At 32.1% G+C, this 25,480-nt stretch overlaps 3 protein-coding genes across 4 annotated transcripts; 2 read left to right on the top strand and 1 right to left on the bottom strand.

Annotated features, from left to right (window-relative positions):
- The first annotated feature begins 254 nt into the window (after positions 1-254).
- Positions 255-3,486, top strand: LOC107886079 (putative glucuronosyltransferase PGSIP8). Its single transcript, XM_016809904.2, has 4 exons — positions 255-750; positions 2,018-2,276; positions 2,350-2,551; positions 2,666-3,486. The coding sequence occupies exons 1-4, from the start codon at positions 470-472 to the stop codon at positions 3,352-3,354; spliced, it is 1,431 nt and encodes a 476-aa protein (XP_016665393.2). The 5' UTR covers positions 255-469; the 3' UTR covers positions 3,355-3,486.
- A 3,963-nt stretch (positions 3,487-7,449) lies between these two features.
- LOC107886077 (probable pectinesterase 68) lies at positions 7,450-10,194 on the top strand. Its single transcript, XM_016809902.2, has 5 exons — positions 7,450-7,936; positions 8,077-8,266; positions 8,581-8,787; positions 9,323-9,561; positions 9,875-10,194. The coding sequence occupies exons 1-5, from the start codon at positions 7,644-7,646 to the stop codon at positions 10,029-10,031; spliced, it is 1,086 nt and encodes a 361-aa protein (XP_016665391.2). The 5' UTR covers positions 7,450-7,643; the 3' UTR covers positions 10,032-10,194.
- Positions 10,128-13,176, bottom strand: LOC121224313 (peroxisome biogenesis protein 19-2). 2 transcript variants are annotated; one of them, XR_005921933.1, is made up of 6 exons: positions 12,855-13,056; positions 12,713-12,761; positions 12,248-12,533; positions 10,998-11,314; positions 10,442-10,550; positions 10,128-10,343 (listed from the first exon to the last, which is right to left on the bottom strand). XR_005921933.1 is itself a non-coding variant. In XM_041107386.1 (5 exons), exons 1-5 carry the CDS (start codon positions 12,892-12,894, stop codon positions 10,505-10,507), a joined length of 738 nt encoding a protein of 245 aa, XP_040963320.1. In that variant the 5' UTR covers positions 12,895-13,176; the 3' UTR covers positions 10,128-10,504. The 2 variants fall into 2 exon arrangements, 1 of the variants encoding a protein (XP_040963320.1); XM_041107386.1 differs by having other exon boundaries at positions 10,128-10,550; positions 12,855-13,176.
- Positions 13,177-25,480: the final 12,304 nt, after the last annotated feature.

Below are 25,480 nucleotides of genomic sequence, written 5' to 3'. Positions count from 1 at the left end.
TTTTCACTAATTAGAAGATATTATAGATATTAGTTTTTTTTCAACATTAATTTTATTATAGATTTTTATCATATTTATTTATTTTTATATAATGTTAAATTATTTATAGTCTCTCCTCAACACTTAAATACCAGTACAATTAAATTAAGAATAATCTGTGAATAATATTATATTTTGGGTTGGCAATTTAGATACATTTTATATGCATTGATATTAGAAAAAAAAAAGGAAAGTAGTAAGTGGAGACGAAAATATCCAAAATGCCCCACTTGCACCTTCTCTTAAAGGGCTTTCCTTGTCTGCTTCCTTCCTACGATGCTTTTATTCTCCCCTATTTATATGCTTTGGAAAGCCTGAAGACTTCCCATTCAAGGCCACTGAGAGAAAATCTTTATTGTACTTTTCGATTTTTTTTTGGTATTTGAAGTCCTTAACCTAAAATCACATATAAGAGAAAAGAGAAAAACGAATGGGTTGGAGCGGAGAAAGACGAAGATATGTGGTAACATTTTTTAGAGTCTTGTTAGTGTTGCTGGCGGTGGTGCAAACGACGGCGTTTCAAGGGGTTAAACTGAAGAAGAAGGAGCACCGGAACGCGTACGCGACGATGATGTACATGGGGACGCCCAGAGATTACGAGTTCTACGTCGCGACACGTGTCTTGATCAGATCCCTTGTTAAGCTCCAAGTGGACGCTGATCTCATCGTCATTGCCTCCCTCGACGTTCCCCTCCGTTGGGTTCGTGCACTGTAAGTCTCCATTAACATTAATGCCCTTTTCTTTTTCTCCTTTGGTTTTCTTTAAGTTTCCTTTGTTTTCTTTAAATGCAATTCAAGTTTTCCTTATTTTTCTTTTATGTTAGAAAAAAAACAAATATTATACAGAGCATCATCTTGTTAATGGATGTTAGATGGATAATGGGGATTGGATATCCGAGTTCGGGCACCACAAACGAAAATTTCTTGAATCGATAAAACTTTGTTATTTTTTAAGTTGTAACGGTCGGTAGTTTCTTCATTAGTTTAGTTAATTAATTAAGACAAATGGTGAAAAAACGAAACGGTATGTTGGTAAGAAATAATGAATCAGATGAATTTTGTTTTTTAATTAAGGAGTTCTTACCGGTCATGGTCAAGTTTAATGTGACGTTACCTACTCAACTACACGTCAATCCGTCGAACCAAAAAAAAGAAACCTACATGTCAAACCGTGGGTCGAAAACACTGTTGGAAACTGTAACAAAGTAGGTTCAAAGGGTCAAGAACCGGTAAGAATTAGGGGACTTGAGCCCAGACACGTTTATATTTTTAAGTTACTTTCAGAATCTACATAGGTGTTTTGTTATTTTCATAATTAGATATAGATTGGAGAAAAATATAGACCTACATCAAATATTAGAAATAGGTTGCCCTCGTTTAAAAAAAAATCAATAAGAATTTGTCACGAATCACATTCTTATTGATTGTATTCTAAAATTAAATTTATAATTTAGTAATTAATATTTGTAAAAGAAAATTTAATATTAAAATGAAAAAAAAGGTATAATTTGAGGGTAATTTTGCATTTAAACCTAAAGATAAAAACAAATTTAGACAATGAAATTGATTTTGATTTTCTTTTTCCGTCCTTATCCAAAATCTCAGCAACACAAATAATATAAAAAAAACGAGAGAGTACGCTGATAAGAACAGATTTCCCCCACATAATCACACCGCCCATTATTATTAAACTAAATTTAATTCGGGTGGATCCACAATATTAAACTAATTAATCACCATGAACCCACACTCACTTTCGACAAGCACACGAAATGGCCCCAGGTATTGTATTGGTTAAGGAATTATCAGCATGTGAGAGTAGCTTGTTTGATGCACAACCTCTTTCAAAGTATGCCCAGTTATGATTAAATTATGGGAGTGGTCTACTTTACTTTGATCCTTTCAAAAACATGATGTTCAAGGACAAGAACGAAACAATGTTCCTTATTGTAATGAGGCTGTGTTTTTTGTGGCATAGGGAAGAGGAAGATGGAGCAAAGGTAGTGAGGGTGGAGAACCTTAATAACCCTTACAAAGGTCAAGAAAATTTCGATAAGAGATTCAAGTTGACACTGAATAAACTATATGCCTGGAGTTTGGTGGACTATGATAGAGTTGTCATGCTTGACGCTGACAATCTTTTCCTACAGAAAACCGATGAATTGTTCCAATGTGGGCAGTTTTGTGCTGTCTTTATCAACCCCTGCATCTTTCATACTGGCCTCTTTGTGTTGCAGGTAATAATTTCTAGCTCTTCTTCCTCTATGTATGATTCATTTCAACTGGTTCCTAAAAGAAATTTATGTGCAGCCATCGCGAGAGGTATTTAAAGACATGGTCCATCAACTGGAAACTGGTAAAGAAAACCCCGATGGTGCTGACCAGGGATTCATTGGTGCTTACTTCCCCGACTTGCTCGACCAGCCCATGTTTCACCCACCATTAAATGGGTCCAACCTAGATGGGCAATACAGACTTCCTCTGGGATACCAAATGGATGCTTCTTATTACTGTGAGTGAAAATAGTGAGGATATATTATAGCCTTTATAATGATTCCATGCTTTTGATTTTGAGCTGCAAATCTAATCCCCAAAACAATGTTTTGATTCTTCTGCTGGTCCTCAGATCTTAGACTTCGTTGGAGAGTACCTTGTGGACCCAACAGTGTGATCACTTTCCCTGGTGCACTATGGTTGAAGCCATGGTATTGGTGGTCTTGGCCTGTCCTGCCTTTGGGCATTCAATGGCACGAAAATCGTCGTCAAACTCTAGGGTATGCAGCTGAGATGCCGGTTATAATAGTCCAATCGATTATTTTCCTTGGAATATTAGCGATGACACATCTAGCACGCCCCAGCATCTCCAAACTATGCTACCGAAACTCAGACAAAACCACATCTTTGATCCAAACTGGCCTAAAATTTATGGCAATCTGGTCTATTCTTGCAGCCTATATAGTTCCCTTCGCTATTATTCCTCGCACGATTCACCCATTAGTAGGCTGGACACTGTATTTCCTTGGCTCCACTGCTCTTTCGTCTATAGCAATCAACTCGTTCTTGCTGCCTGCCATCCAAGTCTTCGTTCCTTTGGTTGGGATTTTTGGGTCTCTTCTGGTCATGGCATATCCTTGGTACCCTAATGGAGTTGTAAGAGCTTTAGCTGTTTTCGGCTTTGCGTTTTGTTATGCCCCTATTGCTTGGGGTTCGGTGGGTAAGGTCATGGCACGTCTTCAAGTCTCACTCGAAAGGGAACAATTTTTACCAAAATTGGCTGAATCTTCACCACCTCCCGGCTTCAACAAGTTGTATTGAGACTCAGACTTGATATAATGCAAAGGAGACATTTAATTAGATTGTTTTTGTTAATACAATGTTTTGTCATCTAATTAATTTCTTTGATAATCACTATACAATTTTATGTATAAATTTCACTATTTTTCCTCATTTTCAAAATGACAATTTCATATTTGATGCACTCAATTTGATTATATCATTAAAACAAATCTAAAACTAAATTCATTTATATTTTGTTCAAAATTTTTTCTTATATTTATTTACAGTGATATGCAATGTTCAAATAAATTGCCAATGAATGAAATAATTATTTGGTATACTGACAGTGGAAATTTTTAACTCCATAAGTAGCATTGTTCAGATTTTATCATATATCTTATTCATTCATTCTTAATTACAATTTAAAGACATAACAAAATCTCAACTCCGCTCTTGAAATTAAAAAAAATTATCGGTATTATATCAAATAATTATTCATAAAATTTCCTTTCAAAATATTATTTATAAAATTATGTACCACCAACGTATAAGATAAGAATTTTTAATTGAAATGGGTTTGGAGACTTAGGCTTCCTTTGGATACAAATGATCTCCCGTTTCTGTGCGTTTAGATCATTTTTTGAAATCAATCGCACTGATATTGGTGTTTGGATTTTACCCATTGCCGCACTAGAGTCTTCTCATCATGCTGTAGTATCATGGCGCCACTGGAGGTTCTACATGCAGTGAGAATTTGCAACTCCATTTGAAAGATGGAAAGTACATTTTCATCCATGCTTTTTACTTTTTCTTTTATCCTTTTATATTTAATTTTTTATTTATGAATTTTAAATAATATTATTAATTTAATATATACAATCTTCATATTAAATTTAATAAGTATTTTTTATAATTAAAAATTAAAAATTATTTATTATTTTAACTTTTCATATCTTGATGTAAAGGTTTTCAATATTTTTATTTATTATTTATTGTATATCATTTCTAATCTGATGTCCTTAATTTTCATTCTTGCCCTTCATTTTTCTTTTCTTTTCTTTTAATCGACGCTCTTTCCTATTTTTTTATACGATTAGATTATCATTTTATTTTTTAAAATTTGACAATAAAATAAATAATTTTATATGAATAAATATATAATTAAAAACCTAATTTCTAGTAATAATGAAACTTATTGTGTCTTATGTTATTATATTTTTTAATTAAAAATCATCCGTTTAGATACTTCAAAATTTGATCCAAGTATAATGTTACTATTTGTGAAAATAATATTTATCATTGTTATAAAAATATTTAACTATAAAAAATTAAAAATAATTATCATTTTATCTAATAAATAATTTAAATTAATTATATAATTCATTAAAATATTATAAAATACATTTTAATATTTTATTAAATTAATTTATAAATTCACATATTTTAATAATTTTAAAAAAGTAAAATAATTTAAAAAACTTCTATTATATATCAATTTTAATCTGATGTTCTTAATAGTCATTTTTTATTCTTACCTCACCGCTACAGCTGCGTTTGAATCCAAACACACACTCCACCATTGTTTCTAATCTCACCGCTACAGTATTCAGTCTCACCGCCACTGCGGTTTTTAATTTCACCGGAGATAAACACACTGCCTATCCAAACTAAGGGTGGGTTTGAATGGGCGATTAGGTGCGGTGCGTTTAGTTTACTTTTTGTCTCACGCTACAGTATCACTACAGTATCTAATCTCACCGCCACCACTATTTTTACACTAATCGCAGGTAAACACACCGCCCATCCAAACTCACTCTAAGCCTTAGAAAAACATGTGAGTAGACATGTTGTCTTCGATTGGGCTTTGTCCAACCAAATCCCACATCGTCAAACGAATAATCTAGTTGACCCACCAAAAGCCCATACAGAATACTCGGGGGCCGTTTCCATCAATCGTCATCGAAAACGAGCGCCAAATGTACGGCGCTGATTTGAGAGAAAACCTGTCGGGACATGGAATGTTATTGCAATCATAATAACCCTGAACAGAACGTTAAAAGGGCAAACTTAGACCAGCAACTGTTTAAACGGGGAACCAACCCTACAATCAAGCCAGACTTTTGGTGTTGGTAATATTATTTACTTCGTATAAATGATGAAATGAAGAAATTATAGAAAAAACATATATGTCCCAGAGTCTGAGCTTTTTTGTCTTTAGCCCTAATAGGGCAAAGACTTTGGTACTCCCAACGTTCGAAAAACACAAGTGGACCCCATTTAGTGGACCATTTTTATATAAAATAAATTTTTAAGTATTTGAGCCATGCCTAGACCATCATTCTTCATGCACGCCAACACCACCGGACGCTTCACCAAAAGGTGACCGTTTCCTGTTAATTTGTGTTTTGATTTTGGATTAGTGAGAAGATTAAGTCTAATACTTCATTAATGCATGGTTTATTTTTGGACTGAGCCAAAACTATAAATCGTAAAGTTCATAAACATATGTACATTATACTATCATGATTGCATGTAGCTCAAATTATGATATTTTTATATATTTAAATTTAATTTTTAGTTAATTTATTTTAGTTTGATATAATTTTATTTTTTTTGTTTTTACAATATTATTAATTAAGTTAAAATTTTAATATTACTAATTATTCCAATTAAAATGTTGATATAAAACTTTTCTTTACAACATACCTTCAAACATTATAAAAAGTATGTTAGGATGATGAGTTTGAGGTTTTTTTTTAAATCACAAATCTTGAACATTAGCCATAAAATGAACATAAAAGATAAAAAAAAAGAATTAGTTAGATAAACTAATAACATTATAAAAATAAAAGATAAAATTATCTCAAATTAAAGTATTAAAGTATACTAACTAAATTTGAATTAATTTTATGTAATAATTAAGGTACACCATCAAGAAAAAAATTTCTACAAGCAAAGTCAAAATATGGCATTTTTCGTTTTTTTTTAGAATTTTAAATATATCTGATGGTTCACGGATTAAAGTTTTTAAAATTTAGGACACAATTTGAAGAAAATAATGGGTGTAATTTGATGCATGTGTCAAAAGGAATTTGGAAAGTTATCTAATAACTAAATTTGAGTGTAATTACATATATGTGGCATGTTTTATCAACCATTGTAATTAGTGGATTTTACCGAATCAAGTCTAATTGGGTACACTTTCCAATTCTTAAGTGGAGAGTGATAATTGGAGTAATTATGTAAGTGATAACAAATAATTACATGCAATTCTAATTACTTGTCACTTTCCAAACATGCTTGTACGTGTTTTCTATTTTAATTTTAGAGTATAATTTTATATTATTTTACTATTTTCATTTGAATAATTTAAAATTTTTATTGATGAGAGATTTCTTATACATTCTGGCCTACTAAATAATGAACTAAATTGTAGAGTATTTATTATTAATTATTTATATTTGGTAAAGGACCAACTGATAGTAACAAGGACTATACGTTTAATGTTAGAGAATAACACAACAAATATGAAATGTTAAAGTAATTAGATAAAATTACATATCATGTTTATTTTTATTGTTAATTTTATTAGCAATTATATTATTAATTTTTTGAATAAACCTATTATATACAATAACTTGATTTTAGGTTTTTGTTAGATTTTTTTATTAATAATTTTCATAATAATTAATATATTTTAGAATTTAAAATTATATAATGAAGCATAACATATAAAATTACAACGTGGAAATGTCTAAAAAGTTGGAGCTTCACATAACAAGAAGAGTGTAATATCTCATAGAGTAGTCTATGGTATCTAAACACTTGTTTTATCTGCCACAAAACTCAAATATAAAATCTTACTATTTACTTGCTAAACACTTATCACTCAATTATGTAGTAAGAATCCTAGTCGAAGTTGGAAATGACAGAAGATGATATAATACAAAGCCAAATGATACGTCCCCAACATCGAGACTTGCGTATAATACAGCCAAGAGCTACCTTAAAAGCTACCCTACTAGCCTTTTCCTCCAAATATAACCCCCTCGTTGCGAGCCAACCAAAAGAAATGACCGTTGCAAACACCCCCTAAATTTATTCTCTACTGTAAACATAAACTTTAATCATGGATAAATAATTAAGATTATTCAACTCAATTAATCCAGATTGTAATATATATACGTGTCTATATAAGCTCTTGAGCTCAAAATCATCAACCCCATAAAAATCCCACATTCAAACATTCTTTACATTCGTATCACTCTGTCTCTCTCACTGTCTCTCGTTTCATCATTTCTATTCTCTGACTACCTAATTCTATTTTAATGGAGTCTTGTAGTTTTTTGTTATTCTACTTCTGTTTTGTCTTCGTTTTAGCTTCTTTTTTCTGTCCTGCGCCGTCATTATCCGTAGCAACAAGGCCGGTCGTCATTCAAACTGCTTGTACTACTAATTCCACAAGGCACCGCCATAAGTGGATCGGACCCATCGGTCACCGGCTGATTACCGTCGACATTAACGGGTTGGGTCATTTCCGGTCAGTACAAGATGCCGTTGATGCAGTCCCGGAAAATAATAGAAAGAATGTTCTAATTCGAATCAGCGCTGGATATTACATGTAATACTTTAATTTCATATACTTCTTTAAGAGCCATTAAAGCATCAATATATGCTTAAAACTGAAGAAAAAAAAAAACATTCTTTGAAAACGCTAAACCTACACGTTAAAAATGGCTGTTTCTTTTGGTGGCGTTGCAGAGAGAAAGTGGTGGTGCCAGCAACAAAGCCATACATTATGATGCAGGGAGCAGGGAGGGAGGTGACGTTCATCGAATGGCATGATCGAGCAAGTGATCTTGGATCCAACGGCCAACAGTTGCGTACTTATCAAACTGCTTCTGTCACTGTGTATGCTAATTATTTCTCTGCTAGAAATATCAGCTTCAAGGTAATAACTATAAAAAAGCACCGAACAGCTAACGAATAACATACTACTTCATAAATTCTTCACGTTAATAATTAAGATTGAATGGAGAAAGAAAGTGAAAGCAGCAGAGAACTCTCTATCAATGCTCCTGAAAACATTATAAATATATGCCCTAGATTTCCTTTAATACTGTGCTGCATGTGACTTTATTTTGGCGGTATAATATATATATAGTTCAAATGACGAGTACATTGAAATGCTAATTCAACACCAAATATTTTGAAATATTTGATTAACCTTGAAAATAATAATGTTATTGAATTTACATTGTATAGAATACAGCACCGGCACCGATGCCAGGAATGCAAGGATGGCAAGCAGTGGCGTTGCGGATATCGGGCGACAAGGCGTATTTCTCAGGCTGTGGATTCTACGGTGCACAAGACACTCTTTGTGATGATGCTGGTCGTCATTACTTCAAGGAATGTTACATTGAGGGATCAATTGATTTCATCTTTGGAAATGGCCGGTCCATGTACAAAGTAAGAACTATATTTATCATTTACATATGGATAATATATTATAATAAAAGAAGGATAAAGGGTTGTTCTCGTGACTCTCTTGAATGAAGAAATAACATATAAATAAATATATAATACACAAGTTGATAAAGAAAAATGAAAAGGACGTTACATTGTGCTATAGCAAGTCTCAAAAGCTTGAAAAAAGGGAGAGAGCTTTTTTTCTTATCAACAGACCCTTTTGTCTGTCAGAAACTAGTGGTACCCAACTAACCAAAAAGATAACTCTGAAATACATAAGTAAACAATCATAAAAGGAGCCAAAAAATTTGGGTCTAAAAGTTTAATGAACATTCAACATTGTTATATTCAGCTTTTCGATGGCATTAACTTCTTTCATAAGCATACGTCTCTTCTTACTTGAGCCACCTTCTTCAAATGAAATGGCAACCACCACCAGCATAATCTTTGTATGGGGCCTCCCTTTTTAAGGTATTTTAGTACGGTAGATTTCATTATGTTCACTCACGGGTTGGTTGCTGCTTCTTGTTGTCAGGACTGTGAGCTGCATTCCATAGCCACGAGATTCGGATCCATTGCAGCCCACGACCGAAACTCACCCGACGAGAAGACGGGCTTTGCTTTCGTGAATTGCAACGTGACGGGTACTGGTCCACTTTATGTGGGTCGAGCCATGGGTCAATACTCCAGGATTGTCTACGCTTACACTTACTTTGATGACCTGGTTGCTCATGGTGGGTGGGACGACTGGGACCATGTCAGCAACAAAAATAAGTATGTTCCCTTCACATTGTTCTTTTATTAACTTTTACCCTAATCTTTTTCCATGTTAATCCTAAGAAAGTCAAATATGAAGAAATTGTCGCCCTGTTTAATCATAATACAATCCTCCATCATTGTCTTTTTTATAATTGAAAATATCGATGGCGTGATTGTGACAATCATCGACATTTTCGGAATCAATAAAGCTCATTTGGTTCTATCAAAAGAAATGAATTATACTACTCTTAAATCAGAAATGATTGGATTTTGATGTCATTGAAGAAATCATCAACAATTTCATTTTGCTTATTGGTTCACGCTGCAGGACTGCGTTTTTTGGGGTTTATAAGTGCTGGGGTCCCGGAGCTGCGGCGGTGCGTGGAGTATCATGGGCCAGGGAACTAAAGTTCGATGAGGCGCATCCCTTTCTAGCCAAAAGTTTTGTCAATGGTAGACACTGGATTGCACCGTGGGATGCTTAAGTCCAACTCAAAAACAACATACAACCTATTCTATACACTATGTTCCATTTCCTTTCGCATAATTAATTCACTGATTCAATTCAATTTTTCTTCGCATATTGTAATTGACACTGTTCTTTCATTCATTTGTTTCTTCAAGATATAATACATCTTTTTTTACAAATTCTTACTGTATCCTTCCCTCTCATTCAACAATATAAGTGGTTCAAAGCAAAATTTAACACAATACTCTGTTCATGTACAAAACTAGAAAGTACCCTTTTACAAAAACCGATGTTTTCGAAGAATCGTCAAGCAAATTGCACACTGAACCTGGTCATTTAGTCATAAACATCTTTCTCCATGATTATACATACAAAAGCATTTAATTTCTTGAAGGATCAAAACAACAAGGAAAGCTGTTTTATTACCTTGAAACGTTAAAAGAATATGTATTGAATATAAGGAAACATAGTCTGCATCAGGCTATTGCATCACATTATACAACAGCCTTGCTGTGAGTCGAGCATTTCTGGGGATCTGCAAGATTAAAACGTGTTCATTAGCTAAGGGTACAAAGAAAATGCTCCTTTTTGTCATATACCAATAGAAGAAGAAACAGTTCATCCAAAGGAATCTGCAATCTCTATATAAGATATCGATTACATTGCTTTGAAGCGTATTATATCAGTCAAGGTAATTTGGAACAGTGAAAATGAAGGACACACCACATTCAGAAGTTAACGATTCCCATAATCATTGAACCAAAACAATTGATTCATGATTTGATTACTGTATGTCGATACTCGATCCTTTTGAAACCACTTTCAGGCCATTTTGCACTGCCAAATGGCCTTTCACCAAAAATTAACACAATGTAATAGGGAACGATAATTTCGAAACAACATGACAGGCAGGTTGGATGAAAACCAGAAGATTGCAAATAAATGGTTGGTATAAGATTGCTTCAAAAGGAAGAGCCCTTACAGCTGGCTAAGATTGGTTAAATCAAACTCAGGAGCGAGCTCTTGCACGATATCATTTGGTGGTTGGCCACATTCTTGCATTTTTTGCATGAGATCAAAAATCCTGGTGAAGTTATTAGGATCATTTTCATAAACTCCATTAAGCTCCTTCATCAGTTCATATTGGTTGGAGTAACGTTCATATTCTTCTTTGCTCAAACTGGATTTATGCTCTTCTAACCACTTTGGGTATCTTTCTCCAATTTCCTTCATGGGTTCATGAAGAATCTCCTTAGACAAAAGTTGTTGCATCATACTCTCCACAATGGATTCCATGTCCTGCTCAAAATTAAGGTACGAGTATGATTAAATACATGCACTCGACTGTTTAAAGTACTATATGTCCATATGATGCATGTCCATCAATCCATGCAGGAGTAAATACAACAATAACATACAATGCTATTACCTAGATGTCTCAATTGGATATATAACAAATTCGAATGTTCACATGCATCTCAAATAAGACATTTTATAACCAATGAGAACCTATATCTATCATGAGCATATATAACATACCAGGCTTCTCAATCATACGAGTGACATGCGCTAAAAACAAGGACCAACTCCTTAAAGCCAAACTTTTACTTAGGGCTTTTCCCAATGAATCCTCCCTTGAAACAAAGGAACAATCACTTATACACCCATGGTCCTAAAAATATCATTTATATATGCATCAACACATATTCTCCCTTTTCTTTCGGGGGAATGTTCTTGGTGGATGGAAGGTTGGTTCCGGGGGGGGGGGGGCGGCGGTGAGGTTTGTTCCAAAGTTAAATGAATTTGAGGTACTTCACTTGGGGCAGGTGTAGAGGCCATCGTCCTACTTTTATATGATAAAAGCCGTAGAGTGTACATTAATCAAATGCAAAACAAAGTCGGCAAGCACAATAAAAGTGGAAATAGGCAAGGCAACCTTCTAATTATCTTGCGAATCCTAAGTGTTCCCGACACAAACTCACAACTCAAAAACAGAATCCGGAGCCAGTAAATCTTACTCAACTGATCAGCTAAAATACTACAAGTTTTTTTTTTTTCGAAATAATTAAAATAGTCTACCCCTAACATGCTGAGGTAATAATCAAATCCAATTTAGGAATCAACAGATACCTGACATTCAACAACAGAAAACTTAATTACCACGGCAAACAAATGCAGGAGGAGATAAAACAAAGCCTTAAAAGGAACAGGAAAACATTCAAGCAAATATACCTGAGACCCAGAAAGCTCCTCAAACTGCTTCACCCAATCGTCGATCAATCCATCCTCTCCAAAATCATCTCCTCCAGGTTTCGACATTGATTCCAATCCTTTTATAGTCTCTCTGGTTTGTTCTCTCATCTTATCAAGAGCCTCTGTGACATGGGATTCACTTGACACCTTTTGCTTTCCCTTTTTCTTGCTCTTCAAGTCAGGTAATCCCATTCCTAATCCTACAACCCCACTTGGTAAAGAACCAGATTCTTGCTTCTTTTCTTCACCATCTCCTCCTCCTTCCCTATTAACCAAATATAAAAGCTAAGTATTTGGAAGAAATTGTAACAAAAACCCTAAACCTAGGCAAAACATCAGAATAACATCCAAGATATCTAATCAAGCACCGAGCTTTTGAGGGGAAAAAAGAAGGAATTTTTAGCTCGGGAGCAAATTTTTGGACCTAAAACAAAAAGAAAGTACCTTTGAGGAGGAGAGGTAAGGTTGAGATTCTGGAAATCATCCAAAGCACCTGGAAGAAAAGGGTCAAATTCAAAAGATTTAAGAAACAGAGAATTAAAGGAAACAAAGAAAAAACAAAGAATTAAGACAAAAGAAAACATACTGTCAAGTAGTTGGTCTAAATCATCAGAATGATCTGCCATTTTTGCTATCAGAAGCTTCTAATCTAATCCACTGTTTCTCTCTATATATAGGCAACGTAAAAAGTAATTATTCTAGCTCTTAATTTTTTTTCTTCTTCCTTTTATTAGAGAAACTGGATTGAGTTGGATTGAAATGGAGAGCAGTCCAGGAGATATGGGTTTTGTCCAAAGAGGGGCAAAATCAAGATCAAGATCCAATATTTCAGATTGGTTGAACGGGTTGACTGCTTTTTGACAAATGATTGTCTTCACAGGCTGCGGTTGGAGTTGGGGACTTTGGGCTTTACGTTCTTTCTTTTGTCTTCCAATGTTACTTCGTTTAATCAATAAGAAAGAAAAGAAAGACTAATCTTTATGTATCTTATGGATATTAAATTAGATTTTGTGAGTTTAAAGTTTGGGTTTCTTTATTAATCAAAAGTCGAGTTGGACAATAGAATTTTTTCCATAAAACAAATGGAATCCATTAAAAAGGAAGTCTAGAACTACAATAGATTTTACAGCTTTTTTTCCCGTTAATATTTACTTTTTTTTTAATATTTTAACAAAATTTATATTTTAAAGTTTTTATGGTTTTATAAATTAAATCTTTTGTTTGGGATTAAATTGTAATTGAAAAAATAATTTTCAAGATATTTCTTATACAATGAATGTTATCTCTCTTATAATTTAGCCTTAATTCTTTGTAATAGTATATGGACTAAATTGATCCATTTAATAATAGAGGGACTAATTTGATCTAGCACATATAATATAAGAACTCCCAAATACTTTAACCTATGTAGATTCCATAACCATTTAAATTTAAATGAAGAAAATATTAAAAATCAATGCCATCAAATTTTAAAAACTGCATGTAAGAATAGTTATCTAAAATTTTCATAAAAACATTTTTTTTCAATTTATTTACTCATCTAAAACAACTTTTTTAAGTTTTTATAATCTCAAAATGTTACATTATCATCATTTTTAGAATCCAAGTTTAAGAGTTGAAATGGATCTATCTGTTAAATTTAAGTACTAAAGTGAAAAAAATAACAACAAAATATATCTAAGTGCAAAATTTACATCAATGGTGCCATCTTACTTTTGCCTCAAATTTATCCAATTGTCAGCTACTGGAATGGACCAAATCGATTCAATTTCATACCCATGATCCAAAATCAATTTTCTAATGCCTGAAGGGCCGCACTTGGAAATGAATCAATTTTCTAACATATTTTAATTTTCGTACAAATATGATAGGATTGTTTTAGGTATTCTAAATAGTAATGGATTAATAGGAGTATTATTTTTTATTATTATGTTTTAGTATATGAGTTAGTAATAAATTAATTTTAATTCATAATTTTTAGCCATTCATCTAACTTGTTTTGAAAAAAGCGAAGAAAAAATTCTCTTTTCTTTTTAAGATTTTAAGATGTATTATTTTTTATAAAATTTTTTACTTTTTTTATTTTTAATTTTAAGTTTAAATTTGTACTAATTATTTTTTATTTCACATCTAACTATTATACTGTTAGTATTGTAAAATGGCATATTCCACATTGATTGAGGAATGGCTTGTAAGAGAGTTTAAATATAGTCTATTACCCTCGTTGAGTAATTGGGATTAAAGGCTCAACACATGTGTGCCACTATTGTTACTAGGCACATATTGCATGTGTTTTATTTTTGGATAATTTTTTTTACTTTTTTCCCTTAAATATATATTTTCTTTTTCGTAGTTTTCAATTTCTAAACTGTTAGGCCACGTTTGGTTCGCTGTATTGGATTAGAGGTGTAATGGAATAGAGGTGTAATAGCAAATCAACTGTTTGGTTGAATGTAATGGAATAGAGGCGTAATAGTAATCCTGTGTTTGGTTGAATGTAATAGAGATGTAATAGCATAATGGAAAAAACTAAAATGACTAGAATACCCTTAGCATAAATTTGTTTGGGTAAATGATTATTGTTATTGTTATTTAAATTTTAATAAGATTATTATTATCAATAATAAATAATTTAATCATATTTAAACATAATTATTATTAAATATATTTTAATTAAAATATATAATTTAATAAAATTCTTAATAATTAGAAGAAATTTGTTTTGGTAAATTATTTGTTATTGTTATTTAAATTTTAATAAGATTATTAATATCAGTAATAAATAATTTAATCATATTTAAACATGATTATTATTAAATATATTATAATTAAATTATATAATTTATTAAAATTCTTAATAATTAATATTCTTACATGAATTTACTCAAATCATAATATATGATACTGTAAAATATAAATTAACATAATTATTATTAAATATGTTATAATTAAAATATATAATTTAATAAAATTCTTAATAATTACTATTCTTATATGAATTTATTCAAATCATAATATATGATACTATAAAAGAAAATTTGAAATAATTAATATTAAATATATTTAAATTAAAATATATGATTTAATAAAATTTAAAATAATTATAACTAATAAATTATATTTTATGAATTTGTATAATTTAAAATAATAAATATTACATATAATTTAATAATAATATATAATTTCATAAAATTCTTAATAATAAATTTTCTTATATGAATTTATACAATTTAAAATAATTAATATTAAATATAATTTAATAATGATATATAATTTCATAAAATTCTTAATAATAAAATGTTCTTATATGAATTTACTAAAATCAATATATAACTTGATAATTATAGTCTGCATAAACATAATTAACTTATATTAAGAAAATGTTAGATGAAATGAAATTCTACATCATAATCCATATGTTATATAGTTTTACAACATCAAAAAGTTTGAACATTGATATTTAATGGTGAGAAAGAAATCATCTGACCCATTCCAATTGGGCAACAGAAGGTAAACTAAAGAAAACGATCATTTGAGTTGGATGATCAGGAATTTTACTCAAAGCATCATACCGCTGATCGTCGGTTAAACCTTCAATTGACCATAAGGCTGAATATAAATTTGAAGCTTTCTCTTCCATCTTTTGATATTCTTCTGACTTCTGCTGAACTACCACCTCGGAAGCAATACTCCTACTGATTTGATCGCCAACGGCCTGGATTTTTTCCCCCAACAAAGTGGCAGCCTCATCAAATGAAGAATACACATTATCACGAGCATCAGATTTCTTCTTTCTCTTGTTTGAAGATGAGGAACCCCCTTGGTCTCTATCTCGTTGCGGCTCCGCAGTAGAAACATCCATGTCATCCAAAGGGATGTCAGCTTCGCAATCATAGAATGAGTTTCTTTCTTCATCCATACCTGTAGTACGAACATCCTCAGCATTTATTTCTTCAAGAACATCAGCAGCTGTTTGAGCATCTTTCCCAGTTGCTCGATCTCTTGCGTATATGGTAGTAAGCTGGTCGTAGTAAGGGAAAGTACGATATCTGAATTGAGCGGCTTCTCTGTGACTCTAAAAAAATGAGGAAATCATATTAGTCATAAGTTTGGTAAAAATAATATAATAAAGACTTGAAATAATCTTACCTTTAAATAGGACTCCCAAACCGCATCTTCAGCAACAACGAGCTGCCTATGCTCGTCCCAACCAAAACCGCTATTGTTTTGGCCATTAAGCATGTCGTAGACGATTGACCACTCCCTTTTAAGTAACCTAATCCTTGATTCAATATTAGGTTTCGCTTTCAACATTGCATTTGGTAAAACCGTTTGTAGCATTCTTTCCAACTCGTTCAAATAACCGGCTTTGAACCCGGTATCAGCATTAAATGTTCCAACATTGTGCAGGTCCACCATGCAGGAAACTAATGCTGCATCTTCCTCGGGAACCCATTTTCTTTTGCTTCCTCGAGAAGCTTGAGAAGAAGCATTTGATTCTGGAACACCTGACATAATGATCTTAAGAACAAAAAAAAACAAATTATATTAATTACTATTTTAATATCATGATTCAAAAGGTCAACACTTTATAAAATCAATGAATTAAGTTGAATATCATGAATCAAAAGCTCCATACCACAAAAAATTTAAAATTATAACACATGCTGAATTAGAAGAAATTATATTATAATTCAACAAGTTTAGTACAATACAAAAATCAATACAAAAGTTTACAAAAGTTTCACAAACTAATTTCTAGATGCTTGCCATTCATCGAACATTTGGTTGGCTAGTTCCATCCTCCAAGTAGCCCAAGCATCCGATGGATGAATATTTGTGATATTCGGTTCATCGTCATCCACCACATTAATTGTAGGTAATCCTTCTCCCACCTCCGCTTCAATGGGATCAATACTCATATGGGTTCGAATAAAATTATGGAGCAAACAACATGCAATAATAATTCTATTGTGCACCCTTACAGGATAGAACGATGGACTCCTAAGTATTCCCCATCTAAGTTTTAATAAGCCAAAGCATATTTCAATAACATTACGTGCTGAGGCATGTTTCATATTAAAAAACTCTTGCGGAGAACTTGGCTGATAACCCTGACGCCACTCGTTCAAATGATATCGCTGTCCTCTAAATGGTGCAAGAAATCCCTCACAATTTGTGTATCCAGCATCAACTAGATAATAACAACCTATAAAATAATTTTTTTTAAATGATTAATTCAGCACACAAAGTTTGATCTTAATGAATAATTCAAAGTCCTCTAACTATACACTTTACCATGATGAACTTTTAATCCATGTCTTCTACTAATGGCATCTCGAAGAACCCGTCCATCGGCAACTGAACCTTCCCAACCAGGAAGAACATAAACAAATTGCATCTCAGGTGTACAAACACCTAGCATATTTGTTGCTATGTCACCTTTTCGCGTTCGATATCTAGGTTTATCAACTGTTGGAACCTTAATCTTGATATGGGTTCCATCAAGAGCACCTAAGCAATTCTATATCACATGATATAAAACCTTGAGTTAGAATACTAATTTAAATCTAAATCAAGTAAATGTTGTTGAAGCTATATATAAAACTCAGTCCAATACCTTAAACCATTTCCACTTTGTGTCAGAAGAATCGGCTGTAATTGGCTCCGGCTTTTTAAATAACACATCTTGTAAGCGTATGACAGCATTTAAAACACTATAAAATGCTCTGCTAACAGTTTCCCCGGACCTTCTAAAGTGATGCTTGATAACTCGATTTTTCAGGTGATGGGAGATGATATGTAAAAACATTGCTACTTGCTTGTCAACAAGCATGAACCTTGTCGACTTCAATCCCCCTATCGATTCTAACATCTCACATAGTTTAAAAAAGGCAGCTCTATTCATCCTAACTTGTTCAATACAGGTCTCGTCACTAGCATATACAAGCCTCTTCACATAATCCCGTTTTGCATAAAAATCTATGGTATAGGACCTAATCCTTGGTCTATGTAGGCTAAGGCTGGCACCCATTCTAAATAAGAACCAAATTGCGATTCTACAGATTTCCAACCATATTGTCACAGCAATACCAATTCTTTTACGCTTCACATTTTGTGCAATTAAAGGCAGACGAGCCATTACTGCAAATTTAGAACACACGAAGCAAAAAAGTATCTATTAAATGATATCGTTGCAACTTTAATTTCATTTATTTATCAATCACCCAAACAATAATAAAAGAAAAGATATTATACCTTATAACAATTCATATCATATTTGTTCTACTTATAGCAAGCATACATGGAAAGAGGCTAATATTTGTTCTACTTACAGCAAGCATACATCGACAAATATCTTTTATAATTATGTATAATGATAAAGGAAGTGGGTGTTTTATCCCAGCCTAGGAAATAAAAATTGCAAATGACGCCACCCTAGGAAATTAAACAGGTGTCGAAACCTAAAGGAGATGGTAATGGCGACTTCTTACCTTGATTGCAATCAATATTTTAGTACTTTGGATGAGATGAGACACAGTGTGGCTGTGGTGCATATTTTGATATGTGTATGATGGAAAAGAACCGAGTTGCTGAGTTGAAAAGAAAATAAGAGGCTTAGAAGGAGCAGAGGAAACATGAAGAAAAGAATAGAAACTTGGCTAAAGAAATGCAAAAAAAGAAAGAAGAAATAGAACAAACAGCAGAACAAGAACAAAAACAAGAAGGAGACGCAACAAAGAAAACTGCCTCTAAAAAAGGTATTAAAAGTTTTAATAATTTGTCTTAAAAGGTTTTTGTGATTTTTAGTAAATATTAGCACTGTACTGGTTTTCATTCTTATTTCAGGCAACCGAAAATAAAAAGATTCAAGCAAATGAGAAGCTTAAGAATCTGTACAAAGCTTGAGAATGCAAATGAGAGAGAGGTGATTGTTTTTCCTTTTTTTTTATGAATGTGTTTCCATCAACATGATAGTGAAGAGTAAAATGATGCTTACGAACAAACGCATGTTTTCTCGTTGACTCAACTCATTTTACTAAAACAAACACTAGGAAATTATGAATACATTTTCCAAATGTATCAAAGACTCTTTGCTTCTTCGATATCATTCTTTTCACAAAATATTATTTGATCTTTTTATTTCATTGTAATTTGAATTTCTTTTTGAGCTTATATTGTTTTCAATTGGATAAATTAATTATATATTATTTTTAATTTGATTGGTTTGATAATATCAATTATGCATCACTTTCAAATCTTACTTAAAAATAATAACTTTGAGAGCTTTTTTTTATGGCACTAACATTAATAACATATTGCTACCAAATTTGAGATCAATCTTCGTATTAATCAACTGTAATGGGTTCAATAACAAATGTACTGGTCTTATTTCTGCATCTTAGTCAAGCATTGGCATCTCTTTTATAATTATAAACCCACCATAAAATTAGTTTTCTTATTATTATTTTTTTATTCAATTAATTAAAAGTGGATTGCTGAAATAAATACTATATGAGCAAAGTTAATAGACATTATTTATTCCCTCCATTTTGAGATGATTTGTCCAACCACGCAAATTCAATGACTAAAAGATGTGAAAGATTAAATGTAGGGCTAAAATGATTTTTTTTTTGTAAAGTTAAAGGGCTAAGTAAATCATAATGCCTTCTTTTTAGGTTACAATAACAAATAAAAAAGGGAGAGGGAAACCTTTACAAATTTATTATATATGATAAATCAGAAAATATCTATAAACTAGTAAATAAGGCCTACTGGAAGCAGAAAACGTTATTGGTAATATTAACTTGCTTACCAAAGCTAAATTATTAGTAACATCTAATTGCATAGACGTAAATTGGAGAACATCAGCAGCCTATCAACTATCTAGTACCATAGCAGAATCCTCAAGATACTAAATAGGTAAGGAGCATTAATGGAATTTTCGCTTAACTCCATACTGTGGGACTTCCAAAACTACAACATGACTCTTTCTTTAGTTAGTTTAAAATAGAAATGAATTAGCATCAAAATAGAAGCAGGGGAAACTTTTCTGCTGATAAAAGATCAACTTAAAATGTAATTTCTCTAAAATAACACAGAACTACTGCGACCAAGTTAACAAACATCAAATTATGCATGAAAATAAATACTAATAAGAAGATTAGTATATGGGCTCAATTAATATATTCAAAATTTACACAGTAAAGAATATCAGTAAAAATAAACATCATTTAGTTGTATAGCATAGAAATCATGAACAATAGCATAAAGCATTTAAAAGTGACTCATTTATCTACCCGGTGCAGGGAAAGCTTCAAACAGAAACAGTACATATAAATACATAAGAAATGAATTTTCACGTGACAATGAACATTCAAATGTTATTTTACTCCTCCTTAATGACTACAAGTTTACAAAGCTAAATATCAAATACTGTGCCATCGAGAAACAAGTAATGAGCAATACAAAGGCTGTAATGAGCAATACAAACATACAAACAAAACCATAAATACCAATGGAAAACTAACCTGTAATGAGCAAATCGGGGACGACTGCGATGAAGAAGTGTTGGAAGAAAGAACCTGTAATGATAAAAGGGAAATCGATTAAGTGTTGAGAGACAGCAAAAATCAATAAAGAGGATACTTGTTTGTTGAATTTAATCATTTAATAATTCCAACATTAAATCTGTTTTTTGAAGTTAAAATATTCAACTGAAACCAAGATTGACTATCTATGCTACCCTAAAACAAATAAAAATAAATAAACATAGGGTGAGGTCGACATGTAAATGAAATGCCTGATGAACCAGATGCTGGAATCTGGAGTTCATTACTCAGTTCCTGTAAAACTTTTAATGCACTGGATATTGGAGCTAAAGTTGCTGAAAAGTTGTTCGAATTGGAGCAAGGAATGAAAAATTGATTTTTATTACCATAAACAAAACAATATATAATTTTTATAGACAATTCTTTCTACCATAATGACATGATATCTCCAAAGTAAATCAACCAATTCCAACACATAAAACAAAAGGGATATTTCGACCAAATCAAAGCAATAAGGAACAAGAAACTAAACAAAATTTAAAATTCAAAAACCCAATCAACGATGAAACATCAATGAACTAATCCAAAAGGGAAATAAAAACCCAAATATTCAGATTTGAATGTTACAGAATCCACCCAAATAAACTTCTAAAAAGAGAAACAGGAAAAAAATGAAGAAAAGAAACTTACAAAGGCACTCTTGGAGCGTCGATGGGCAGACCTGCCAACAGAAAATCTGGAAAAAATACCAACCATGTTTTTCGTTACGAACAAATTGTGGGTAACCGATATAGCATTAGTAAGATTTCAGAATAGTAAAGATTATAATCGGAAAACACCCTAATTCCAAATCAGAAAATAATTCGAGCGGGTATTTAGCACCAAAAAGAAAAATAAAGAAATAGAAGTAGCAGAAACTATAGATATAGAAAAGATCTAGAAAACTTTAAACAAGCAAATCATAAACATTTTAACCAAACGTTGATTCATACCTCAAGATTCAAAAACCAGACGTGCTCCGAGAGAAAAAATGAAGCAGTGGGAAATGGGAGGAGAAAAGATGGGGACAGAAAAAGGAGAGGGAGGGAGGGTAAAACAGAGACTTGGGAAGGGAAGCCGGACGTAATAGGGAATCTGAGATTTGGGAAGGGAATAGAAAATCGGAGATTTTGAGGGCTTAGATCCGTATTGTAATAGCCGTGTAATGCCTATTACAGTGAACCAAACGCTGGAATAGACCAGTAATAGAATAGGCGCGTAATCGGGGCGTAATGATTAGAGATTACACTGAACCAAACACAGTGTTACTATTCTGAAAAAGTCAAATTCTAGCTGTTTCTACCCATTGGCTTATGGTTGTTTCTGGTCGTTGGATTGGCCTTGCAAATTACCATTTTACTCCTTTAGAATGTCCTATAAATTAGTTAGATGATTTCCTCATTTCATACAACAATAACCTATCTTTTATCCTAGCTCATCTGTTTCTTTTCAGTATATATTTCGATCAGTTTTTTAGCTCTATTTTTCAGTTATTTTTTCTATTTCTTTGAGAAGAGCAACGCTAATTTTGTCACATATTCTTTATTTGTGTGTACAAATTTTGGAGTACTATGTTAATCTTGAGGGCGACATCTACTATATGATTACACCGATCAAGACGAATTTGCTTCTAAAGCAGTGGTCCTTCCACGATACAGTTATTATTTCATTTATTTACACACGATTTATTTATCCAGTCAATACTAGCGATTTTGTTTTGCAACAGTATATTTCCTACATATGTAATATATTAATATTAAATATTTTAAAATTTTAAAATTTTATATCTCAGATACTTGATAACTTGATCGCTGAGATGATTCTCTCATTAGCTGGTTATATCAATTGACAGCCGGAGGTATAACAAGTAAAAATTAATAATTATACCGCTTGCCATCAACCATTGAAAATACCCATTTGGAAACATGTTTAATTTCTGCTCTCAAATCTCAATGAGCAAACTGGGGAGAAAAAAAATACAAAGTTTGCAAAATTTCACTACTTTGGAGCCAATTTTACCATCTCTATTTATGACCTAACCAGTAACCATTAGTATAGACTGTAACTTCCGATCCTATATCTAGACCTTAGTTACTCAATGATATTTAATAAGTTTAATTTTTAAAATTTCAATCACTGTCAAGATAATTTTTTTAGTCAGTTTATTTACATTCTGTTTGGTTATGGTGAAAACGTGCATGGAAAATATATAATAGGGAAGTGAAGAAAATAAGTAAAATTTTAGTAAAAAATAACATCTCTTTAACAAAAGAAGTAATATGAGTGATTAAAAAAAATACCTTATATATTAAGATATGTTAAAAAGTAACACCCCTACTAAATGTATGTTTAGGTGGATGTGTGCTGGGGTTTTCCAGCATCTTCAATGTAACAGCCCGACTCTGGGCCTAGTCGGAACAGTGGTTTCGGGACCACAAATCCAACGATAGAAAATATTATTGTCATTATATTTTTATGGTCTACAATTTCACGGAAAAAATTCGTAAAAATTTTGTTCGAAAATTTCGATGTTTGGGCACTCAATTTAGTCAAAAGGACTAAATTGTAAAAAGTGTAAAAGTTGAGTTCTACATGTAGAAGTGTCTAATTGTTATGAAATTATAAATTGGGGGTCCTTATATGGTAATTAGACCATTAGTTAATTGATGGACAAAAATAGACATAAGAAATGGGTGAAATAGATTTTTTTAATGGGGGCAATTTTAGTCATTTAGTAATAAAAAGATTTAAAAAGGGAAAAAGATGGCAAAATGTGCTCATCTTCTTCATGGTGAATGAAATCAGTAAGGGGGAAGCCATAGTTAGGGTTTTTTAAGCTTCCAAGATCAATAGTAAGTGATTCCAAGTCCTGTTTTTAATGTTCTTTACGTTTTTGGAGCCCCGGTAGCTTAATTTAGCTTATTCTAGCAATAATTCATGTTAGGGTTCATATTTTGAAAAATATCCATAGGTGAAATGTGTTTATTTTGTTGTTTTATGGTAGAATATGAAGCTAGAAATTATGTTAAACAACTTTTGCTAAGCGATTTTAAGCGAGAACGAGTAAATTGACATAATCGGTAAAAATAATTAATGTTCAAAAGTGTGTGTTAGAGTGAGAATTTGATGTTGTCATAGAAGGGAAAAATGTTCAGCATGTCATAAAACATAAGAATAAGAGATGAAATTTAATTTCTGAGCTTGGGGACAAAAGTGTAAATATGCAAAAGTTTGGGAGCAAAATTGAAATTTTTCAAAAAGTTAAGGGAGGACTATTTTAATAATTGTGAACATTTAATGAGTTAAATTTGCTATTATAGATCAAGAAATACGAGAAGATAATCTCAAACAGGGAAAAGAGAAGGTCGTGGAGTAAATTGCAAAATTACGATATTTTGCACTGAGGTAAGTAAACATGTGAATTAATGCATTATTTTGATATTATTCAATATATGTTGAGATTTAATTGAACATAGAATAAATACTTGGTATAGATACTAAAAATGTGGTTAAGTTGGGAAAGGTGGTAAAGTGTTGAAAGACACGGTTTTCGGTTGAACACTCGGAATAGGCCGGAGTACATTGAATATAAAGGGGGTTGCTAAGTGTTGATTCCCCCAAGGGGTTGCTAAGTGCTGATTCCTCGAATCATTGGTGGTTGCTAAGTTCTGATTCCATCGTATTTTAAATGTAAAGGGGGTTGCTAAGTGCTGATTCCCCCAAAGGGTTGCTAAGTGCTGATTCCCCGACTCATTGGTGGTTGCTAAGTGCTGATCCTACCGTATCTTAAATATGAAAGGGGTTGCTAAGTGCTGATTCCCTGAATCACTGGTGGTTGCTAAGTGCTGAATCCACCGATAACGGACAACATTCCGAGTGTTCAACAGGGGAAAATCGTAAAGGTGAATATATATATATATAAGGTGGACGAGAATATGTGAGGGATATTGGGTTTGATACTTAATCAACCCATGTGTGAGGTGGAAGGAAACATCAAACCTACAAAAGAGCAAATTTAAATACAAAATTGTTGTGAACAACAACAGTTGGGAAACTTTGAAAAATCATTATAAATGGCGAAAAATGAATTAAAAGTTTAGTAATATATGAAATTGAAGCTGGATGAGTCTATTTTCATATGAAAGAAAAAGGGGAAGCAAAAGAGTTGTATATTTGGGGATATTTGAATTTTATTGAGACAGGGTTGAACTGATTTTGAAATCTCCTGCTCCAACTTTGGAAAATCACCAAAAATTGTAAAAAAATAATTATGGATTGGAATTTACATGCTTTGATTCCTTAATGAGTCTATTTTTAATAGAAAGAAACTAGAACATTGTTTTAATTTTTTACAGGGAGATAAGTAAATTTTAGTAAGGAGAGGTTAGAACTGTCAGACAGTGAAACAGGGGAAGGTTTAAAGAATAAAATGTACTAATTGGATAAACAAAAAATTCTGAAAATTTTATGGTGGAAAGGTATATGAGTCTAGTTTTGGAGAAAATTTACGGAACTTAATTTAGAGCCCTGTAGCTCTAGATAAAAATAAATTTACGACTGTGATGCAAAAAAACAGCTTGCTGGAAATTGAGCAAACAATGAAATTTATGTGTGATAAAAA

The sequence above is a fragment of the Gossypium hirsutum genome, chromosome D12 (assembly GCF_007990345.1).
Source record: "Gossypium hirsutum isolate 1008001.06 chromosome D12, Gossypium_hirsutum_v2.1, whole genome shotgun sequence".
Taxonomy (NCBI): Eukaryota; Viridiplantae; Streptophyta; class Magnoliopsida; order Malvales; family Malvaceae; genus Gossypium; species Gossypium hirsutum.
This window is presented reverse-complemented; position numbering and strand designations above follow the sequence as displayed.

Bases quoted from the DNA above. Each gene is read 5' to 3' on its own strand.
- LOC107886079 (XM_016809904.2), top strand. From the start codon at position 470: ATGGGTTGGAGCGGAGAAAGACGAAGATATGTGGTAACATTTTTTAGA. The intron at 751-2,017 runs GTAAGTCTCCAT...TTTGTGGCATAG, and splicing joins CTCCGTTGGGTTCGTGCACT to GGAAGAGGAAGATGGAGCAA. The intron at 2,552-2,665 runs GTGAGTGAAAAT...GCTGGTCCTCAG, and splicing joins AATGGATGCTTCTTATTACT to ATCTTAGACTTCGTTGGAGA.
- LOC107886077 (XM_016809902.2), top strand. From the start codon at position 7,644: ATGGAGTCTTGTAGTTTTTTGTTATTCTACTTCTGTTTTGTCTTCGTT. The intron at 8,788-9,322 runs GTAAGAACTATA...TCTTGTTGTCAG, and splicing joins ATGGCCGGTCCATGTACAAA to GACTGTGAGCTGCATTCCAT. The intron at 9,562-9,874 runs GTATGTTCCCTT...TTCACGCTGCAG, and splicing joins CATGTCAGCAACAAAAATAA to GACTGCGTTTTTTGGGGTTT.
- LOC121224313 (XM_041107386.1), bottom strand. From the start codon at position 12,894: ATGGCAGATCATTCTGATGATTTAGACCAACTACTTGACA. The intron at 12,762-12,854 runs GTATGTTTTCTT...CTTTTCTTCCAG, and splicing joins TTTAGACCAACTACTTGACA to GTGCTTTGGATGATTTCCAG. The intron at 10,551-10,997 runs GTAAGGGCTCTT...TTAATCTTGCAG, and splicing joins TTAACCAATCTTAGCCAGCT to ATCCCCAGAAATGCTCGACT.